The sequence below is a fragment of the Dermacentor andersoni genome, chromosome 4 (assembly GCF_023375885.2).
Source record: "Dermacentor andersoni chromosome 4, qqDerAnde1_hic_scaffold, whole genome shotgun sequence".
Taxonomy (NCBI): domain Eukaryota; kingdom Metazoa; phylum Arthropoda; class Arachnida; order Ixodida; family Ixodidae; genus Dermacentor; species Dermacentor andersoni.
In genome coordinates this window covers 40,929,744-40,941,769 of record NC_092817.1, presented here as the reverse complement: position 1 = coordinate 40,941,769, position 12,026 = coordinate 40,929,744, and the positions used below count along the sequence as shown (strand labels likewise).

General features: G+C 44.2%; 1 protein-coding gene across 1 annotated transcript in view; it reads left to right on the top strand.

Moving 5' to 3' along the window:
• LOC126536982 (prolyl endopeptidase) overlaps positions 1-12,026 on the top strand; it is a 59,512-nt gene that overhangs the window by 2,570 nt on the left and 44,916 nt on the right. Inside the window, exons 3-6 of the mRNA XM_050184064.3 lie at positions 1,218-1,313; positions 3,255-3,423; positions 10,425-10,526; positions 10,937-11,079. Of these exons, the coding sequence (XP_050040021.2) occupies positions 1,218-1,313; positions 3,255-3,423; positions 10,425-10,526; positions 10,937-11,079 (510 nt within the window). The remainder of the gene's footprint in view (positions 1-1,217; positions 1,314-3,254; positions 3,424-10,424; positions 10,527-10,936; positions 11,080-12,026) is intronic.

Below are 12,026 nucleotides of genomic sequence, written 5' to 3'. Positions count from 1 at the left end.
TGTGTGTGTGTAAGCCCATTGCCGAGGCAGTGAGCATGAACACTTGAATGATAAACAGAGAGAGAAAATGTTGCAATTTATTTTGCAGTTTTGAAATTTAAGGCCTGGTCAGTTGGAGGAGCATCACGTGAAATGCAGTATAGTTATTTCCTTCTTGCATCATCAAAAACTGGCAATTGCTAGCATAATTTTTAGATGTCAAGAGCAGGATGTCCTGCGAAATCGATTTGTTGCTTAGTTGATGTTTTGATCGTAAAGCTATGTAGCGGCCATGAGAAGCAAAGTAGTAGAGTGTTTCAAATTAATCTTAACTGCCTAGGGATTCTTTAATGTAAATTGATATCTGGGTACACTGGCTTTCTTACATTCTGCATTTACAAAAATTGGGCCGCCGCAGCTGTAAATTTTGATGACAGCATGTTCAACAAAATTTTGGAAGAGATGATGCATTCATATGGAGATGTATGAATGGGGCAGGGCAGAACTGCATAGGTGCACCTAAATTAGTCAGTTGACGCAGTGCTTTGACTGCTCCAACATGGCAACTGCAGGTAAAAGGGCATATGGCATTACCCTTCATTGGGAAAACAGCCACAGCACACATTTCTTAAGGTACCTGCCAAGAAATTGGGATACACAAACACACAATCTTCCGTCAGCATGGTATTTGACTCCTGCAAATGGTCTTTACCTCAGGTGCTTAAGTTGGTGTTGTGCAGTTATGTGCACACATCTGCATCATCTTTGGCAGAGCATAATAATGAAGCAGATGTTTTACCATGTATGTAGTGTAATGGCTATGTATCCTGGCCGTGTTAGCACGGAAGCAGTGAGACCTTTGAACTAGACTTTTGATGAAGAATGATTCATTGACGAGTATGATGTCGGAGTGGTATGGACTTGTTCAAAAATATAGCCGAAAATTGATTTCTTGTTCAATTGTTTATTTAACAGTTGTTAACAATTTGGGATACTTTCCAGAGTTTATAGGCTGTAGAATGTATAAAATAAAATATAGCATATCAGTTGGTACGTCTGTGTGAAACCCGTCTAAAAATATTTCTTTACTCTTTGAAATGTTCTCATAATGTGAGTATGCCCGTCTAGTCTTCAGTGACTGTCAGCTTATGTAATGATCATATTTCATGTAAAGCAGAAACAGCTTGAGGACACTGCATTGTCATATGTTTCTTTACCCCCCCCCCCCCCTTTACCAGGCTACGGCAGCTGTATGACTATCCTCGCTTTGGCTGCCTCAAGAAGCACGGAAAGCGTTACTTCTGCTACATGAACACAGGGCTTCAGAACCAAAGGTACAAAGGGCTCTTGGCGCCTGATGTCTTTCTGTATGCTTTTACTGCACACACTGTCATACTGGTGGTGACACCAGCATATTGTGCTTGTTAGAGTACTGATGAACAGGTGCTTTTGCCTTTCTTTCTTCAAAGTTGGCTTTTCCTTGGCTCTTCCCCCTCACTTTGCATTGATGGCCATCTGGCGAAGTAAGCTAGGTCGATAACAGAGAAAAGGTAATCAAAGCTGGGCCAAGCCTTAAGGAAATGTACGTAATCAAAGGTAGTGGCTTGGTCAGTCAATCCTGATACTACCAGTGCACAATACGTGTTCTCGCAAGGTCATTAACCCTTTCAGGACAAGACATATAAATTACCAGAAAAAAATGTATATTTTCTATCAAAATGTGCAAAAACGCATCAAGAATAAGCATAATCAAGAAAAAGAAAACATTTTGAATATAGGGAAATAGGGGAAAATCCCTAGGAATAGGGAAAAACAGGCAGAAAACTGGAAGTGGGCTTCACCCCAAGCCACCGAAGGCTTCGTTTTCAATTTGTATAGACAGCTGTCTTCATATGTGAACCATAAGTGTACATTTCATTTGCTATATATCACATGTGCAACACCACTGCAGCTGGATACCATGCATCAGCCTGTCACCTGTGACCTTGCTTTCAAAAGACAGTGAGTCGCGTGACAAAATTCTTGCTTGTCCATTGTTCCTGCTCTAAAACAACAAATGACGCTTACTGTCGGTCATTCACTATTGGCCGAAGACATTTAGCCAAAAACTTTGTATTCTGTGCTAAAACTCTGCAAGAAAAAAGAAATTTTCGGGTATGTTGCCTGTAGGCAACACTCGTCTATAAAGGGTTAATGTGTTTATTAACACAGACCGATCCTTCAGCAGTGCAATGTCAGTGTTCACACGCCTCACCGCATTAACCAGTAGAACTAACTAGTTAGCTTACCCTACAGCATATCTTAGCAGGTCAACCAGGAAGATAATGCTTGACTTTAACTATCATCATCTGGTGGTTCCTGCCCATTCCTTTTCTGTCCCTCTGTTTTGTTTTCTCACTGTCACCTTACAACCTGCCCAGGCAATCGCCCTTCTTGTCAGTGCTTTACATGGACATTTCTCATGACTATTCTTGATACAAAAGATTCAGGTATGATGATGCTGATCATTATCAGCCTGTTTTATGTCCACTGCAGGAGGAAAGCCTGTCCTATAGCCTCCATCTTGCGTTAGCTGAAGCTGTTTTATGCCTGCAAATTTTGTAATCTCATCACGCCACCTTATCCTCTGTCATCCTTGACTACATTTCCCTTCCTTTGGCACTCGTATTGTTCTAGATCACATGATGTGGGAACTTATCTCTATACTTAGCTTCAGTATGGCATTACTTTGTGAAAGAGGGGAAGAACAATGCAACAAACATAACTGAAATGTAGGTAAAGCTAGCATCACCAAAAAGTGCTGTATATTGACTTGGGTAGGTTTCAGCGCATTGTACAAAGTGAGCTTGATGTCAGAGAAGTTAATCCCGTGTTCTTTCTGGAAGAAATGCACAGAACTTCCTCAATTTATGGTGGCAGCTTTGTGAGAAAATTAAGAGTCAGTGTTGATGTGTCATGTCGTCTGGGCTTAACACAGATTGTCACAAAAACGCATATGGCCTTCACACTAGCAGATCTCATTGTACTGTATATTAAAATGTTTAAAAGTGTCACCTATTGTCACATCCTCACGCAACATGTTCTTTACGTGTTTCTCTGCCTGAGCAACGGTTGCATACTTTAAAGATACAAAAGATAGTCAAGTTGGGTCAACTTTATTCCACTAACAAAATGGCAGATACTCTTCAACGAGTCATCTGTTAGCCTCAACTGACTTTAGTGCCCTTTTAACAGAAAGTGTCTTTACAACCTGTGTTTTCTTGCTGTCTTTTCAGTGTCCTCTATGTCCAGGACTCTCTCGAAGCTGAGCCAAGAGTGTTCTTTGATCCTAATGAGCTGTCTGAGGATGGAACAGTGTCTGTCAGCTCCACAAGTTTTTCGGAAGATGGGGAACTTTTTGCATATGGCCTCAGCTACAGTGGGTCTGACTGGATTAAGATCTTCGTGAGTGGCAATTGCTTATATACACCAGCGTGCAGCATGTTCTGCATATGTTTTGTACCAGAGCAGTTTATAATTTTACGTTGTAGTGCCTGTGAAGAACGCAGTAGCAAAACTGTAAATTACGAAACAACTTTTTATTGGGTGAACCTGTGCCCACAAAAAAACAAGTGACACTCGAAGCACAACAATAGTGGCAAGCACAGTCAGTGATTGTGGAAATCTGATCTGCGGGTCAAGTATGTCGGCTTTTATGCATGACTTGTCTAAGGTACCAGCGTAATTGCTGGTGCTTGCCAGAAAATACAACACTATTCGCATCGCACATACAATCTGATGACACAAAGCTCGGTGAGAACATACACAACAGATACAATGATAAACTTCGAATAAGTTCCAAAATTATGCAGGTGCGTCTTGCACTGAGCGATAACATTAATTTATTAGTGTGTGAAATGCAGTGTCCTAAAAGAGGATAAATAAGAACACATGTCAACAGGTTCAGGATTTCGATAATGTGTGTGTTTTAGAGGGTGCAGTATTCAACTATAAACATTCGCATGGTGGATGCAGTGAGAAAATTCTGTGGCGTGCTTTATTGTTGGCACATAAAAATTCACATGGTCTCTTATGTTATCCCTAGACCACTTGAAGGCAGAAGCTCAAGTATCGATGCATTAAAGAGTCCCTGAAACGGTTCAGACAAATTTTGTAGGTGTGCAAGTCACAGCTGCTGTAAATCATTTGCACCACAATTTGTGTGAATCGTCGCATGAAAAGAGCTATGGACGATTACAAGTTACCCTCCTCTATAGCCATGCATTTTCTCCTCGTCTCATTCGCCGAGTGATCAGGGCTAAGCTCTGGCTTCACTGCCTCTGCGACTTGATTGGACGTCGTGTGATCTACTTTTGGTTGTCTTGGAGCCAGTGTTCGAAGCCTCTCCATCCTCTCTGCCAGCCGCCTAGCAGTCTATTCCAAGCGAGAGTTAGCAAAGCAATGTGTGTTGCGAGTGTTCTGTCGTAGCGGTGAGCATGTCTGGTATTCCAGTAACCCTTCCATATTACTATTGTTGTGATGAAGGAGCTTTAGTGTAGACCTACATCAGCGGCCTGATCGGTCTACGCGGTCCAGCCACCTGGTGGCGCAGAGCTTAACCGGCCAAACAAAGAGCTACCATATTTACACGATTGTAAGTCAACTTGAATGTAAGTCGACCCCCCATATCGCGTGACAGAACAAAAAAAAAAAAAGAGCATACCTGAGGGCGCATTCCATAACGAAAATTTATTAATAGCTGGCATCGTCACTGGACTGCTCGTCCTTCACTAGTGATGCCATCATCATTGCATGCTACGGTCGGACAGCGCGTCGTCGTCCAGCGAAATTCCACATTTGGCAAATGACCGCACTACGACATATTATGGAACAGCAGGCCACTCTGAATGCACCCAACCACACGCAGCCGTCAGGGAGGCTCTTTTGACAGGCCCAGATGGCATAAGTTCACAGTCTTCTGCCACCAGCCACTTGTACCAAGGCGGAGCAGGTTCTTAAAAGGCGAAGATCCGGGCTTGTTTCATGACCAGGTCGCACTTCACTGGCAGGGACCGATCACGCATTTCAGCGACGTACGCCACAAGCTTCGCCTACAGCTCCGAAAAGCTTCCCGACTTCGGCCCGTGGGAAATTCTTCGCTTGCTATCACAGGTGAAAATTTTGCTTTGCTGCAGTCACCACTCTCGCACCAACCATTCAGAAACATCGAACTTGAAGACCCGCTGCTCAGTGATTTGTTTCTTCGGTATAAAGGATGACAGCCCTCTTGAACACTGCTGTGAACGAGGGCCGAATGTTTAGTGGTCCTGGAGCACTCATGACGACTGAGGAAGCACGGAAGTAGCGTGTAGCCGGCAGTCGAGTCGAACGCGTCAAACTAAAACCTACAGGGAAATAGAAACACGTGAGTGGCATCTGCTCTTCCATGAACTATCGATACTCCCTGCAAGCGCTGCTGTTCTGGGGGTGCTGCCGCAAATGGAACAGTGGCACTTCCATCGACTATTGACACCCCCCATGAGTGTTGTGTGTGCTGTAAAACCCTAAAAAAAATCTTGAAGAACCCTTCCGAAAAGCAAACAAACGCGCGGGATAACGAAGACTGCGGGTAGGGCCATAGAGCAAACATAAAATTGTAACTGCGTTGTAGCTCCCCTGATATCTCTTTGATCTCGCTTTTTTTGGTGGTGCCATGTTTTGGTTTCGATTGCAAGTCAACCCCCCAACTTCATATTTAAAAATTTTTTAAAGTAGGTTGACTTACAATCGTGTAAATACGGTAATATTGGGGCCCTATAACGTAAATCTATTCCAATATGTTTTTATTCTAATCTCCTGACGTCAAATTTGCGTAACCGCCGACGCAAGCACCAGGCGGTCACCCGCAGGGTTGTCTGAACAGACCAATCAAACGCTCTCCTCGTTCATAGGAGGTCACTTTTGTTTGCTTGATAAACAAATAACATTGCCTACACTGAGCGGCTTGTTTTATCTATAATTGGCTGACAAGAGGCGAGGAGCACGCTCAAGTGGAGAGGGACTCGATAGGGCCGAGACACTGCACTGAAAGCCGATAACCGGATGAAGAAGGTGGTGCCGGCGTCTGCGATTGGTCCGCTTTCCCTTAGCTTGCGGTGGCTGGTCCAAAATTGGGGCAGCATGCAACAGAAGCTTAAGAATGACGCTAAAACGGACCTTCAGCAATGAAGAGTTGGCAGAACGAGGTCGTAAACGTGCCAAAAGGGCTCGGAAACGCTACACAGCCACGCAAGAAGTTTTATTATACGCAAATGAACCCATGCTCTCCGGCAGGTGCGAGTAGTCAGCACCTGAGTTATCGGTGGTAGCCATCATTTATTCCTTTCGGAACGGGGCAGCCTGTGGCTATTCAGACGAAAATTCAGTTTTCTTCCGCATATTAATGCATCTTTAATGCGTACACGTCACTTTGACGCGGTGAGTTCTGGCGGTTTTGAGACATCGCGTGACAGTCAGGTGAAGTGGGTGCAGCCCGAAAACTTGTGACCAATAGCCGGGGGTCTAATGGCGAAAAGGCGTCGAATCAGAAATAACTATTTTTCTTTTTTCAGTCAAACCATGCATAATCAGCGTGTACACTTCATATCAGATGGGGAGCTATCGCGGTTTTCCGGACGTTGCGTGACAGACAGGTTAAGTGGGTGTGGTCCAAAAATGTTTTTGACCAATCGTGGAGGGCTGATTTCAGAATTGGAATAGAAAAGTTTGAAATAGTTTTACGTTATAGCGCCCTTGCTCTAACCAAGTGTAAAACATTTTAAACATTTTAAAAAACAATGTGTTCACGATTATGCTCCTGCGAAAAATTTACGCCAGCAGCAAAGTTGAATACACTTTGTTACTGCTATATTGGTTCTGCGTTTGGTTCAGCTCTGTGCCGCCAGGTGGCTGCACCGTGCAGACCGTTCACGTTTGCGCCTCCGCTCATATCGTGAGACGTCCAGACCCAGTTCGCTTGCGCTTGTGCTTATACGAATACTGGACACAAAACACTATTGTGGTACAGTAAAAGCTCATTAATTCACAACTTGTTAATTTGGAATTTGTCATATTTCGAAGTAGCCGCCGCAGTCCTTTCAACAATGTATTGAAAGCAATATGTAACGCATTCCGCTAATTCACACTGAAATCTGCACCGCCACCGATAATTCGAACTCCGCGCCATCGTGGATGCGGAGAGTGCTAGTGTGTGGGAGAACGTTCGCGACATGGGCGTCACTGTGCAGCTTTGCTCTTGTCATCTGCGGCCCTTTGTTTAGACCTGACTCGAGAGAGGCGCATTTGTGCCTGGCCAGGCATGGCCAACGCCTCTCTTCCAAGTCGATTCTCTCCCTCTCTCAAGACTTTCAAAATAAAAACGTGGATGCAGCGCTGCGTGTTCTTCTTTTCTTTCTTTTTCTTTTTTCATTTTGCATCTTGGAGGCTCTGCTCTTTCTGTATGAGGTGTTTGCCATGAAGCAACACCAGGTAATGCCGTGATGTTTATCAGCACTCGCAGTACCAAAAAGCATAGCCTTTGAGATTCGTGGCTATTACTCAACGGAAAGCATCGCTGGGATACTTCTTTGGAAGCCACCTATACGTATAGTGGGACTGAGCAGTGTGCAGCCGGTGCAGCAGTGAAAGTACAATAGAGACCGATGTCGCAGCAGGTTGTGGTGCATTTCATACGCAAGTGCATTTTAGAGCACAGCTCTTGTTCCTGCATCAAGCATCGGTGGCACAGAGGTGTGTTTACAGTCCATTCTCAGCATGCGTCGCTTGCGCCCAGTCGTGCTACGCTGCTTGCGGTGCGCCTGGCAAAATGCAGTCCCCTCTAGACTTAGACACACGCACTGTTGGCTGCTCTCTTTAGGAGCATACGCAGAATGATCCCCAACCCGCATTTCGCTTTGAACGGCTGTCTGCATATGTCGACAAAGCGGCGTGGCCACCTTTTTTCTCTGCGCCTTGCATTGTGAGTCGGCTCAGACGGCGCAACAAATGCGTGGATGGAGTGAGAGCCATCTCGATGTCGGGCACATCAGACCGCGTTGGCCGCGTTCAGTTAGGTTGGCTACACCAGTGATTCAAACTAAAGATGTTGTTTTCGCCAATGTTACATAGCATGTGCACGTGCGCGTTCACGCTACGTCGGATACATATGCACCTTAACTGAGCAATTCTTTTCTCTGACTTTCATTAATTCGAATTTAGTATAATTCTAATTTTCATAGCATCCCTGCAAAATTCGAATTAATGAGCTTTTACTGTAGTAATCCTCTGGCTTATAGTGGTGGCCGCAAACGTGCAAATCCTGGAACCGATCGGATATCAACAGTCCGATGCACTGTAGCCACCCCGCTCGTCTGCTGCGTTGCAGAGAGACACGATGTCGCAGCTTGACATATTGCTAGTCACTACGCTTGCAGCCCACAACGTAACAGAGCAAACCATGGTGCTCGCGAAAAGAAAGCCCGAAACCAGCACTGACTGCAGAGCTCTAATCAACACGGAGCACATTATAATACAAGCAGACGACACTTGCTGTCTGCCAGAAGTCTTGAGTGTAGTGATAAATTGTATTTGTGCATTCTTTTCTGTTATGTTCTTTTTTATAGAAACAAATTAACTAACATTCCAACTATTACGAACAACATTTGTTTGCTATAAAATTGGAAATATTATCGATGACGCACCCTAGGCAGCCACTCGGATAGCTCACTGTACTGGCGTCATTTGGTCACCTCGCATCACCTGATCAGAGGCAGCTGAAAACTCAGCCGAGTGGCGTGTTATGATTGGTAGCAATGTACATCTTTAAAACATTAAAATTACAGGCTTTACATGGAACACTTGGATGCAACAATTAATGATCAGAAGGACCTACCCTAACAACTCAGCTGTTTTTCAATATCAAGATTGTTTCAGGGTCCCTTTAAGGACATACATATGACGTACACATTCCCCTTAATTTTCTTACTTATCCTTTTAATTTATTTAGTCATCCTCCTAGATTCACTTAGTGTACTTTGCCTAGTCATCCTTCTTAATTCCAAAGGTCGAGGGTTCGACTCCTACCCAAGGTCATGGGTTCGAGTGCCTTAACTCTATCTTAATTAACTGTGCCTGAATTATTTTTGCCTTCATTAACACCAAAGGTCATAGGTTTGACTCCCACAAATAGTTATGGTTCAACTCCCACCAAAGGTCGAGGGGTTTCTAGCCATTATTAACACCAAAGGTTGTGGGCTCGACTCCCACCAAAAGGTCAAGGGTTCATAGCCCTTTTATACCTTTCATGTCGTCGATGCGTTTTCGATCAAGGTCGACTGACCGATGCGACATATAAGGCTTTCGCCTTTATAAAAACGACTGGCATAAGCCAAAATGGGATGTAACTGGGAAAGCATAAAACAAAGAAATGCTTTAAAGGGATGCTGAAGGCAAATACTAAGTCAATGTGGACTGTTAAAATACCATTCCAGAAACCTCTCAGCGCTTACTTTATTTAAAGAAAAGACTTAGCTTATGAGAAAATTGCACCTGAAAGCTGCGCATACCTTTAGCGCAATTCAAATCAGCCGACCCCAAGCGGGGCATGGTGGTGTTGCATATGCCATCACCACCCTTTGCTTTTGTCGGTGAGTAAAACGGCACTCATCAGATGGCGCAGCGGTTTCCTGTGCAAAACGCAAATGTGCGGCCATAAAGAAACCAAGCCAAGACAGAGCATTCTATTCGTCGCTGTAGCTCCTCTTGGTCAAGTGGCGTGGCTGCTCAGGAATTCCATGGCATTACATGGACGTGGAGTTCTCTGCTTCTTGCACTTTGTGCGAGTTTCGTGAGCCAGGAAAGCCAGCGCAGGACTATGCGATGACAGAACTACTGAAACGCAATAGAGCAGGTGGCACAGAGTGGAGAAAACTAAACCTTTCGATTGCCTGTGTCGTTCTCAAGGATAACGTCAATGAGCTCTTTTTTCTAAATATCAGATAGAACCAGAAGAGCAGCATTTTCTTTCGACTTATAATGCAATACAATGATCTTCTTTGTTACAAGTGGTTGAGTACTAGTGACAGAATTATGAGGAGTGCCGTCACCATCGGGCTAATACTTGAATGTCTTGGGATAGCCTCTAATCATGTCCTGCATTTACCTCAATTTATTGATTACTAAAGCTCTGTTGGTGATAATATTGGTGCCTATGACATTCTCAAGCACTAATCTATCACTTCAGCTTGACTTAATATTTGCCTTTAGTGTCCCTTTAAAGATTGCAACTTAGAGCTCCAGGATACAGTGTTTGTAGTCTTCGTCAGCCTGCATTCATATTTAATGCGCAGCTTTATTTGTGGCATTAATTTATTGCGTAATGTTTATGCCAGGGTTCAAGCTCATCTCGCTCATGTGAATTTCTCATGCAGATCAAGCGAGTGGCCACGGGTGAGAACTTTCCAGAGACTCTGGAACGGGTGCGGTACACAGATATGTCCTGGACGCATGACAACAAGGGGTTCTTCTATGGTGTAAGAGTATTCTCAATATGTACTTGAATATTGACTAGGATTTCCTTTGAAGTGCACTTCATTAAGAATGATGACTCCATGTAAATTGGTGACACCAGTGAAAGCTGCCGATTATAGAATAATGGTTGCTGAATGTGTACATGTGTTTGGGTCATTACACAGCACTTCACAATTCTTTTGATTTGGTAAAGAGATATAGCCACTCATGGAACCATGTCATGACATTGTAATAGACAAATGAATTGAATACTTCGCTTGTGCACTCGGTAGTAATTACCTAGAGGCAGCGTGTCCTTTACTGTAGTCTTTGTTTAAGGTGATAGCTTGAGCAGGATTACCTCCTTGTAATGACACTTGCACAGAATAATATGAATGCAAAGCCTTATAGTGTTGGTGTTCTCTGCTCGCAGAAATACCCCGAAAATCTCCAGAAGGCCGATGGCACTGGAACAGACAAGGCGCAAGACCAGAAGCTCTACTACCACCGGGTGGGCACACCACAGACAGAGGACGTCCTTTGTGCAGAGTTCCCAGAGAAACCTCAGTGGAGGGTGTAAGTCACGCCGAAGGCATCAAGTTGCATACAGTGAAATCCCAATAATTCAAAATCTCCGAATTTGAATTGACGGTCAATTCGAACTGCTGTACTGGTCCCGGCAAAATCCAGTGTATTTGAATAGAGAAAAACTACCATGAATTTGGATTCCGAAAACAGCACAACAGTTATTTCGAACAAGAATTTAAACTCCCATGGCCTCTGTTCAGACAAACCCAAGTCAGAGATGAAGGTTTGCTTTCTACTTCAATGTTGCGTACTGTAAAAATGATGGAATATACGTGGGGAGTCGAGTTCGAACCAAAGCAAGCAGAGAGGCGCATGCCCTCCTTTCCCATCAAGTTTAGAAGGAGCAGGAAGGAGCCCCCAGCCTGCTTTTGATCACATTACCACGCGACGCTACGCGCCAAGGCACCATTTTTCTCGGTTCACCTTGTCACGTTTTCTCTCAAACCAACAGCAAACAAGCCTGCTAGGTTTGATCTTGCCGCACTTGGTCTTTATATGGAACCTAAGCTTCTTTCAGCGCATGTAGTCACACGCTGATGGAGGAATGAGAAGCCCTTTTCAATACCAATCCAGTGACGGTTTTAGTTTTGCGTGTTGTACCCCACAATTAATCGGGCGCTATATTTAAAGGAGCTCTCCTTAGTTCAAACGTTGGGTTATTCGAATAAATTTCTGGTCCCCTTAGAGTTGGAATTAACGAGATTCCTCTGTACTAAGTAAGGTCGCTGAAGCAATATTTTGTGGTGCAATTGTTCAACTAATACGACAGTCATAGATGGTACAGTGCACTTCACTGTTCAAGGGAACACACCAGTGTGTGGCCCTCAGTTCACTGGCACAAAAGCAGAGAGTGTTGGCTGCAGGTACGTCGGTACACAGCGCAGGAGTGTAGAGAGGTGCCGGTACTACCAACCACAAGTCGTCTGTTGCTAAGG